This window comes from Saprolegnia diclina (assembly GCF_000281045.1).
Source record: "Saprolegnia diclina VS20 unplaced genomic scaffold supercont1.68, whole genome shotgun sequence".
Lineage (NCBI taxonomy): Eukaryota > Oomycota > Saprolegniomycetes > Saprolegniales > Saprolegniaceae > Saprolegnia > Saprolegnia diclina.
In genome coordinates this window covers 1-9,359 of record NW_008246135.1, presented here as the reverse complement: position 1 = coordinate 9,359, position 9,359 = coordinate 1, and the positions used below count along the sequence as shown (strand labels likewise).

The window sequence follows — 9,359 nt, the reverse complement described above, 5'->3', positions numbered from 1 at the left end:
AGCAGCGGGGACGTGAGCACGCCGAGCCAGCTCACGAGCGCGCTTCTCGAGAGCCCGCCCGAGGCCGCGCCCAAGTCGCTCTCGACGCAGCAGTCGGTGTACGCCTCCACCGCGGAGGACTCGATTCGACAGGAGATGATGGCCGAGATGGCTGTCTTGCGCAAGAAGTACGACGAGGTAGTCCAATATGACGCATTGCTCCATGATCCGCTTACCCTACGACCTTAGCTTGTGGCTTTTACCGTGCAATTGACGGCCCAGCGCGATACGCTCATGGGCGACCTCGACAAGTCGCGCCAGCAAAACCAGAAACTCACGACCGAGCAGCAGCGATTGAAGCGGCAGACCTCGGACATGTCGACCTTGCGCCAGCGAAGGCCCGAAGGCAGCGCCGACGACGCCACGACGGCCGCCGGCAACGCCTCGCCCACCCGCGCTCCGACGGCTGAGGCACCCCCCAAGGTACAACGATCATGCTACATCCGCGTTATCTCATATACGATCAACTAGCCGCCTCTCACATTATTCCACGTTCTCATCTGCGCGATCCTCTTCTTCCTCATCGGTCGCTACTACGGCTAAGAGCTGCACGAGTGACGTATACTAGTAGTCGTCGTCGTCCTGTGCTCTAACGAGTCGTCGTTTCCGCACCCAAATAAGCTAACCGACTTGGCGTGCGTTGTCTTTGCGTCCGTCTTGTCGTACGCGGCAAGGACACCGCGTCCGCGTCCGCGTCACGTCTGTACTACCTGTCACACAGACACGGACACGGACGGGTGATGATTTTATTACAGGGTCAATTCAAAATGTTGGCAAAGCTCATCTTCTGTCGCGTCGGTGACGGCGAGTCGGTCGCGGTTGTCACCGCTTGTCGCTTGCGCTTTGGCCGGACCTTGGACGCGTCCGATGACGTCGTGCTTTCATCGTCATTGTCATTGTCGTCTTCGTCGTCGGCGTCTTCCGAGTTGGAGTTGGAGACCGAATGTGTTGGCGACAGGCTCTCTTCGGTCTTCTTGAAGCTAAACGACTCGTCACGGAGCGCGTGGACAGCGTGCAGCGACACTTTGCTGCGCTCAGCGGCCTTGGCACTCGGTGTCGGCGACGGTGCGACCTCGGCGCTCGGTGTCACCGCCGGCGCGGTCGTCTTCGCTTCCTTTTGCGACAGCTGCAGCATCGTGTAGCCGAGTTGGAGCTCGAGCGTCCGCTCCTGCGGCGCCGTCGAGTCGTCGTGCTGGGTGATCGTGGAGCCGGTCGCGTCCATAAATATCGTCTCCACGCGGTGGATCATCGTCAGCAGTTGCGAGTAGGTCGCGAACGGCTGCTTGTTGAGCACTTGCTCGACAAACTTGGTCCGGGTGTTGTAGCCCGTCCACTTGTCGTGCTTCTTGAGGATCTAAAGATCATACTCGCGTCCCAAAATGCACCAGATGCATCCAAGCGCGTACCTTGGAGATGCCAGAGTAGTTGATGAGCGCAAAGTTCTCGAGCAAGAGCATCTCCTTGAAGAGCGCAACGCACGCGCCCATGATCTGCGTCTTTGTGTCGTGGTTCGTCGCATCGCGCGCTTGCTACTACATGCCTCGTCTCTTGCTCGGACGCGACGGCGCGACGTACCTCGAAGGCCTTGAAGTGTGTCTCGAGATGGCCGAGCAGATCGCCGTACCGCTGCTGCGTCTTGACGAAAAAGTCTGCAATCTTGGCCATATCGGCGCGCAGCGTGCGGAAAAAGTTCATTTCGTTCGCGGATTCGCCTATGACAGAGGCGCATATGAGGCCATGATGGGCGACGTGGGCGTAGGGAGAGCTGGCGTACGGATGGACTCATTGTCGTTGTTTTGCTTGGCGGCCTCAATGAGCTTCTCCTTCTTGAGCTTGTCATGCTTGGGGATCTGCGCGCAGTCCTTGATGATGCGCTTGAGCTGCTTGTAGTTGACCCACGACCGCTCGTACTCGGAGGACGAGAGCTCGATGGACTGCGTGAGCACCTTGCCGAACTTCATGCTGCGCAAGACTCAAAGTCGGTGGTCGCAGCTTTACCTGCTGCGGGAAAGCGTCGCTTTTTGTCCAATCAAAAGCGTCAACGCGAGCATCTCGATGCAATTAAATTGCCACGTGGTTTCTATACAAGGCCAAGATGTTGGACGCGTATTTTTATTCCGACGTGCACCCAGATTCCCTGCCTTGAAACATACTGGATTAAAGTATACACGACGAACGACAGTGCTCCGCATACAAAGTCCAAGAGAAAGCGCCGCCCGCTGAAACCGGCGTCGGGTTCTTTTTTCACAACACGGAGTAGCAAGCAGCTGGTATGTCCGTTATGGGACTTGACTTCAAAACGGTAGTTAGTCGACTCCTGCCGCATATACTAACTACGGTACGGTCGTACGCCTCATGCCAAGGTTCCAGTCGACTTGCCCGTCAACCAAGTAGCCAACAAGCTGTCGGTTCGATGGCAAAACCCATGGAAACGACGTCGTTAGATCTTTTGCTTGGACTTCGTCAAGGTCGAGCTCGTCTATAGACGAGGCAGGTTGTCATTACGAAATAAATGGACGGGCAGATGCTTGCACCCACCATTGCAAGCCACCGATCCTCGCTCGACGACACTCGAGGTCCTCCCGGAGAGCTTCCGCGGAATGGACGTGCAGAGCCACGCGCCGCCGCCGTTTGCATTATCGTGGGCGTGCTCATGTATCCTTCAGTGGCGATCGACAGCTGCAATCGAGTGCAAGCGTTGGCCCTTTCCCCGACAACTCACAGAGGTGGAGCACGCTGACGTCCCTGCAGCCTGGATGTCGGTGTTGCTGAAACGGTTACGAAGAACGAATGGACGCTGTGGCCACCGACAAGTACCCGCCCCGCTCAAGGTATACGAATACGAAGGAACCACCAGCTGCAAACACTATGCTCGTGTACGGTGCAGGTTGCCGTCCGTGCGCCCGCAGCAGTGTACGCAGACCGTGTGAAAAGTTGACGTAAGCAAAGTCGTCACCGCAGGCAACAAGACGGAGGATGGCATCGACGACTTGACCGCTCGCACCGTGGCGCAGCAGGTGACGGATCGTCGTCCCACCCTTCGCAAGAGCGCGGAATGACTCATCATGCAACTCTCCTTGTATTAGCTATTGAGCGATACCCGCGCGGCGCCGGCACCGTCGCTCGTGACGCTGATGGCTCAGCGCTTGCGGGCAGTCGAGGTGCAGCTCGTCCAACTTCGCGCCGAGGTGGCGCAGAAGCAAGCCACCATCGACTCGCTGCATGCCCAGCTGCAGTCCAACAACGCCAACGTAACCAAATACTCGGCATCTAAAGCCCTGCAAACTGCACCGTCTTGGCTAGTGCGGCGGTGTCGAGACCGACGGGGAGCTCCGCCTCCTACGACACGAGGTGCAAGCCATGCACGCTTTTCTTGCCGACTACGGCCTTGAGTGGGTTGGCACCACTCCTTCTCTCGAGCTCGACGACGCCCAACCGCACCTCGTCGACGAGCTTATTGCACAAGTCGAGCGCCTCAACGCAGCGGCGAGCAGCCTCATTGTATACTCTACCTGTGCTCCATACAAGCGCTTAGCGTACGCTCATGATAGGTGGTCAAGGCCCCGGGGGAGTCGCAGGTGCGTGGACGTAGCCGAGTCAAAATCAGGACGAGGTCGGTAGGTCCACCACCTCACGGAGCGCGAGAGTCTGCGCATGGTCATCTACCGCGACGGTCTTGTGCTCAAGCGGGGGCCCTTTCGGTGTGTACTAGCACTCGATTCTCGAAGGTGGATCAACCATCGAGGCTAGTCCATACAGTGACGTGGCGACTCAAGAGTTGATTCAAGTCGGATGTAGTCAAGGGCGAGTCTATACTCAATACGGTGCAATGGACTAGGACCTACTGGACGGCTACTACCCGTTCGAGTTGAAAGAGATGTACCCTGATGGCGTATACTCTTGCATCCTGTGCAATGCCATTAATGCGCCCGTAGGTTCGATTTGATCTTGTCGACGAGCGCCACTCGACCTTTGCGACAACGCAGAGTCCAACGTACCGCTCGCTTGCGTCCGTAGGCGCCGCAACGGTGCGCTGTTGAGCAAAGGCGGCGACTCAGTGCGCATTTAGATGCAACTGCCCACCTTTTTGAATGCACTCCCCGTGTCTGTCATTCACAAAGGCTCGATCGTACCGATTCGTTGCGAGATCGCCGACCTCCTCCACCCTCGCTCGTCGGCGACAGAAGCGCGTGTGAAGACGCTCTCGCCTGGTGTGATTTGTCGCGTGGCCTGCTTTCGAATTCGAGCTGTGTTCTAGATGGCGTCGCGCAGCTCCAGATTCGGTCGCCCGACCACACCGTCGTGCTCCAGATCCCACATGACACCACGTTGCGGGATGTCAAGGCCGAGATTGCGGCACTGTGGTAATACATTATCTTGGACGAATTGGTCACAAATGGACGGTATGGTGAACGAATAGGGGCTATTCACCTCCAGCTTTTCAGCTCGCTTCGGCCTTTCCGCCTCGCGTTCGTCCTGCCATCTCTGCACCAGTTCCTTACATGTGGTAGACGTACGACAACGAGTCGCGCACGCTTCGCGACGAAGGCTTGTTGCCCCGAGCGACGTTGCACGTTCGGTTCGTCTAAACGTTTGGTGCAAGTGTTGCGCATGCCACTGCAGTCTGAGCTCTCACGCAGCCTTTTACACGTCCCGACAACGTAGTCTAGATAGCGATATCGTCGGAGACTAAGTGAGAAGAGGTCACCGAGATCATACGAGCGCACCTCGATACACGGTGCGACTCAGATCGCCTGCAAGAAGAAAGTCTCTCTCCCTCAAAGGGGACATGATGGTCCTCCTGAGGCTATGTTTCGAGATGCCGACCAGTTGCCAATCTAGAGCTGCCATCAGAAATAGAGCGTTGTCGAGCCTCCGTAATGCAGCGTCCAAGCACTTTGATCGTTGGTGAGTATTGCTGCAAGCAGAGTCATCTCGCTTCCAGGCTCTCGGTGCAGTCGGCCGCATCGCTGTCAGACGACTGAAACTGCTCAGCTATTGCCATGCCTCTAGGAGCCTGCCACTTGCTTTTGCTCGTCGGCGGCGCACAGAGTGGAGATAAGCTTCGTCCGACGAGGTCCCGCTTCTTCTTCTTTGTCCACGCGCCAGTATCCAAATCTGCGTGTGAAGCGACGCCATCTTGCAGTTCCAACGGGTTGCGGGTTGGCGCCATTTCAACCCGAAAGTAGGTGCAAAGCACCCCTTTTTTGTCACTTTCAAGCGCAATGGACGCAGAAAAGCCTCCTTTTTGTCGAAAACGGCTGTTCATTGCACACAGGGAGCGTTCATTTCGAAGAGGTTTTCAGCGAATGGGTTTCCAAACGTAGATTTGACTGGCCAGGGCGCCACTAAGATCAAGTGCAATCTGAGTGTTGGAGCACTACGACATCGCCATGGTGAAGCGCAAGAAGCACGATAAGGACAAGTACTACAACCTCGCGCGCCAGCAAGGCTACCGCGCGCGTTCGGCCTTCAAGCTCATCCAGCTCAACAAGAAGTACGACTTCCTCTCCAAGGCCAAGGTCTGTATCGATCTCTGCGCGGCGCCCGGCGGGTGGTGCCAAGTCGCAGCCAAGTACATGCCGGCGTCGTCGATCATTCTCGGTATCGATCTGCTGCCGATCCGCCCGATCCGCGGCGTGAAGACGTACCAATGCGATATCACGACCGCGCGCTGTCGCCAGATCATTCGCCAGGAAATGCAATCGTGGAACGCCGACGTCGTGCTCTGCGATGGTGCGCCCAACGTCGGTGCCGAGTACTCGAAGGATGCGTACGTGCAGAACGAGCTCGCGCTCATTGCGCTCAAGCTCGCCGTCGACGTCATGGGCAAGGGCGCGACCTTTGTCTCCAAGGTCTTCCGCTCGCAGGACTACAACGCGCTCGTGTGGGTCTTCAAGCAGCTCTTCAAGAAGGTGTCGGCGACCAAGCCGCTCTCGTCGCGTAACGAGTCGGCCGAAATCTTCGTCGTCTGCGAAGACTACCTTGCGCCGCACTCGATCGACCCGAAGCTCCTCGACCCCGAGCACGTCTTCTCGGCGCTCGAGAAGGACGCCGAAGGTGGCCTCACGATCTTCCACCCCAAGTACGGCCAGCAAAAGCGCCACCGTGAAGGTACCGTCCTCTCTACTTTGCATTCTTGGGAGAGCAACGTCAAGCGGTGCGCCGTCGGCTTTACGTCGGCAGGCGTATCGTGATCGATGCTGCCTCAGTTTCATGTGACGTTGGAGCGTGCGACTAATGTGTCTCTTGACTAGGTTACGACGACGATCTTGGCCAGACGCTCACGCGTGTCAAGACCATCACCGAGTTTGTCGAGTCGAACGACCCGATCCGCCTCCTTACAGACTGCACGTCGTTCAAGTTTGAACAGGCCGACGCCATGTTCTTGGAGCACGCGGCGACGACGACCGAGGTCAAGTCGTGCCTGGCGGATCTCAAGGTACTTTGGATTCTCAATTGCAATCTCAAAAAGGCGCGATGCGGTGTGATGATTGATACTCACCTGTCGGGGAGATCCACTGTTGTCCTGGCGCCCGCTTAAGTGCGGGACAACCCACCAGGAGCCGGTGCGGTCGCTGCACGAGAGCTTGCATACGTGCATGTCTGACCTCGTTGCGCCTTTCCGAGATTGCACTTTCGATCGACACACACTCACCACATCTACGATCTTAGGTCCTCGGCAAGGGTGACTTCAAGAGCCTTCTCAAGTGGCGCACCAAGATGCAGGTGTACCGCGACGAACTCCTCAAGGCCGCCCAAGGCGAAGAGGAGGTCGCCGAAGAAGAGGCCGTCGTGGCGACCATCACGGCCAACGTCGAATTGACCGAAGAAGAGAAGAACGCGGCGATCCGCGAAGAACTCGCGCAGCTCCGCGCCAACGTGCTTGCCAAAAAGAAGCGCGAAAAGAAGAAGGTGCGTCGACTGTCCTTGATGAGCTGCATGTGTGTCTCTGTGTATACCTGGAGTCTATCCCAGTGGTCCTTGGCATCTGTAGCCACTGCATGGACTAACCCTCCTGACCCCCGTAAAACTCCTAGAGCGAGTCGGCGATATCGAGGCTGCGTCGTGTCCTTGCTTGGCACGGGGCGTCTCGGTGTCGTCGTACATTTTTTTCTGTATTTTTCATATTTTCACATTTCATGTATTTTGCTTGATCCAAAAGTCCTTGTCGTTGCGAACCATCGACTCGCTATGGTCCTTGAACAGACCGACTATTGAAACTAGCGATAGCAACTTGATCCTTCAGCTGTATCCCCCTCTTCTTAGTGTGGTTGCGGTACCGTTTGTGGCTCATACATTTCATTATGAGTTTTATTCTCAAATTCCCTTGTGAGCACGCGACTGATCCCCATAATTCAATTAGGAGCGCGAAAAGAAGGCCAAGGAACGTCTTCGTGCGGCCATGGGCATGTCCGAGGCGGGTATCGAACTCACGGACGACAACCAAGCCTTCAGCCTCAAGAAGCTCGGCCTCGGCAAGTCCAACCTCAACGACCTCGACGATGGAGCGTACGCGTCGGCCTCGGACTCGGACGAGCTCCTCGAGCCCGAACACGGCAACGGCGACGACGACGACGATGACGACATGGCCGCGATCATGGAGTCGCAGATGGAGAAGCTCTACGACGAGTACCTCTCTCGCAAGGGCGATGGCGCCAAGACCAAGAAGGCGATCAAGCGCTCCAAGGTCGCCAAGCGCGCGCTCGCCGGCGAGGCGCTTGTCGAAGACCACACCATGTTTGACGGCGACAACGAAGCGTACGAAAAGATGATCAACCCCGAGGAGGTACTTCTGTTCGCGATGCGACCGAATCGCTTATATTTCTTATCGGAGTAGAGCTCGGACGAGTCGGACGTTGAAGAGAACCCGCTTGTTGTCTCGCTCAAGCAGCCCGTGCGTCCGTCGGCCGCCGTCTCGCGCTGGTTCTCGGGCAACAAGCTTTTCGAAGACGTCAAGGACACGCCGACGGTCGTTGTCGACAAGGACGGTGACGTCGTGCCCGTCATGCCCATGACGGACAAGGAGATCCGTCACAAGAAGCGCAAGGACGCCGCGGAACGCAAGGACCGCCGTGCGGCCAAGAAGCAGCGTCTCGAAGACGAAGAGCTGGCGCGCCTTGCGTCGGATGACGAGAACATGGATGCTGGTGGCGACGACGAAGACGACAAGAAGGGCAACAAGACGCCGTTGACCGCCGAGCAGCTCAAGCGCAAGCATGAGAAGGAAGCGCTCATCAAGGCCGGTATGGGTGCGCCGCTCGTCGCGACGCCGCTCTCGACCAACTTTGAAGTCGTCAAGGCCGACCCGGAGCTTCCGCCCATGGATGCGCGCAAGTTCGACTCGGACAACGAAGACTATGACGAGGAAGACCACGCGCGCACGATGGCGCTGGCGCACATGATGCTGCGCCGCGACACGGCCAAGGACCTCATCGACAACTCGTACAACCGGTATGCGTGGAACGACGCGGCCGACCTCCCGGAGTGGTTTCAGGACGACGAGGAGCGTCATTACCGCCCGCAGATTCCGGTGCCCAAGCACTTGATGGCGCAGATGAAGGAGCGCTTCATGGAGATGGCGACCAAGCCGGTCAAGAAGGTGGCCGAGGCGCGTGCCCGCAAGCAGCGCCAGCAGCTCAAGAAGATCAAGATCGCCAAGAAGAAGGCGAATGACATTGCCAACTTGCCCGACATGTCGACGCGCGAGAAGCTCAAGGCGATTGACAAGGCGATGAAGATGGCCAAGACGAAGAAGGAAAGCAAGCTCTACGTCGTGTCGCGTCGTGGTCGCACGGCCGCCAACTCGAAGGCCTTCCGGAAGGGCGACAAGGGCGCGACCAAGGTTGTGGACCCGCGTATGAAGAAGGACAAGCGCAACACGGAGAAGCGTGCCAAGCGCGGCAAGAAGTAGAGACGACGACGACGTGATGATTTCGACGACGACGCCTTGTGCCCATTTCCTAATTTAATCGTTTCATTCCTACTACAATCGCATGTCTTTCTATCTGTGCAATGTCGTGCTCGGTAGTACCGAGTAAGGATACGGGAGGGACCGAGTCAGTACCCTCCCGTATCCTTACTTATTACATTATAATGTCGTATTGGCATCATTTGTAGAGGTGGCGTGAGCTTTCGAAAAGGCCAGACCTCTTCCCGTCCACTTGGACTCAGCGATGGGACGGACGATCGATTATTCGTCTTGGGCCAAATTATTATTGTGGGGCAGAAGAGCTCAACCCAAGGGATATCCGTCCACGGCACTCCTCCGCGCCAGCACTAAAGGTCGTGTGGTGCCAACGTAGAGCCGCCACTTGTCG

General features: G+C 57.2%; 4 protein-coding genes across 4 annotated transcripts in view; 3 read left to right on the top strand and 1 right to left on the bottom strand.

Moving 5' to 3' along the window:
- Positions 1–582, top strand: part of SDRG_14126 (hypothetical protein) — a gene marked incomplete at both ends in the record, with an annotated part of 2,459 nt that extends 1,877 nt beyond the window's left edge. The window contains 3 exons of the mRNA XM_008620233.1: positions 31–177; positions 229–462; positions 511–582. Coding sequence (XP_008618455.1) covers positions 31–177; positions 229–462; positions 511–582 — 453 coding nt within the window. The remainder of the gene's footprint in view (positions 1–30; positions 178–228; positions 463–510) is intronic.
- A 102-nt stretch (positions 583–684) lies between these two features.
- SDRG_14125 (hypothetical protein) lies at positions 685–2,055 on the bottom strand. Its single transcript, XM_008620232.1, has 4 exons — positions 1,814–2,055; positions 1,615–1,751; positions 1,446–1,568; positions 685–1,393 (listed from the first exon to the last, which is right to left on the bottom strand). Exons 1-4 carry the CDS (start codon positions 1,998–2,000, stop codon positions 797–799), a joined length of 1,044 nt encoding a protein of 347 aa, XP_008618454.1. The 5' UTR covers positions 2,001–2,055; the 3' UTR covers positions 685–796.
- A 272-nt stretch (positions 2,056–2,327) lies between these two features.
- Positions 2,328–4,802, top strand: SDRG_14124 (hypothetical protein). Its single transcript, XM_008620231.1, has 14 exons — positions 2,328–2,870; positions 2,927–2,952; positions 3,001–3,056; positions 3,126–3,290; positions 3,343–3,540; positions 3,591–3,617; positions 3,661–3,740; positions 3,790–3,826; positions 3,878–3,931; positions 3,975–4,067; positions 4,109–4,250; positions 4,298–4,403; positions 4,460–4,508; positions 4,551–4,802. Exons 1-14 carry the CDS (start codon positions 2,830–2,832, stop codon positions 4,626–4,628), a joined length of 1,152 nt encoding a protein of 383 aa, XP_008618453.1. The 5' UTR covers positions 2,328–2,829; the 3' UTR covers positions 4,629–4,802.
- Positions 4,803–5,369: 567 nt separating this feature from the next.
- SDRG_14123 (methyltransferase) lies at positions 5,370–9,047 on the top strand. The gene is made up of 5 exons (XM_008620230.1): positions 5,370–6,153; positions 6,297–6,481; positions 6,715–6,954; positions 7,406–7,828; positions 7,880–9,047. The coding sequence occupies exons 1-5, from the start codon at positions 5,433–5,435 to the stop codon at positions 8,951–8,953; spliced, it is 2,643 nt and encodes an 880-aa protein (XP_008618452.1). The 5' UTR covers positions 5,370–5,432; the 3' UTR covers positions 8,954–9,047.
- The last annotated feature ends 312 nt before the right edge of the window (positions 9,048–9,359 follow it).

Coding starts and splice junctions, on each gene's coding strand:
- SDRG_14125 (XM_008620232.1), bottom strand. CDS start 2,000: ATGAAGTTCGGCAAGGTGCTCACGCAGTCCATCGAGCTCTCGTCCTCC. Junction 1,569..1,614: donor CACACTTCAAGGCCTTCGAG/GTACGTCGCGCC, acceptor GGCATGTAGTAG/CAAGCGCGCGATGCGACGAA. Junction 1,394..1,445: donor ACTACTCTGGCATCTCCAAG/GTACGCGCTTGG, acceptor TATGATCTTTAG/ATCCTCAAGAAGCACGACAA.
- SDRG_14124 (XM_008620231.1), top strand. CDS start 2,830: ATGGACGCTGTGGCCACCGACAAGTACCCGCCCCGCTCAAG. Junction 3,827..3,877: donor CGACTCAAGAGTTGATTCAA/GTCGGATGTAGT, acceptor GCAATGGACTAG/GACCTACTGGACGGCTACTA. Junction 4,068..4,108: donor CGTCCGTAGGCGCCGCAACG/GTGCGCTGTTGA, acceptor GTGCGCATTTAG/ATGCAACTGCCCACCTTTTT.
- SDRG_14123 (XM_008620230.1), top strand. CDS start 5,433: ATGGTGAAGCGCAAGAAGCACGATAAGGACAAGTACTACAACCTCGCG. Junction 6,154..6,296: donor GCAAAAGCGCCACCGTGAAG/GTACCGTCCTCT, acceptor TCTCTTGACTAG/GTTACGACGACGATCTTGGC. Junction 6,955..7,405: donor AGAAGCGCGAAAAGAAGAAG/GTGCGTCGACTG, acceptor TAATTCAATTAG/GAGCGCGAAAAGAAGGCCAA.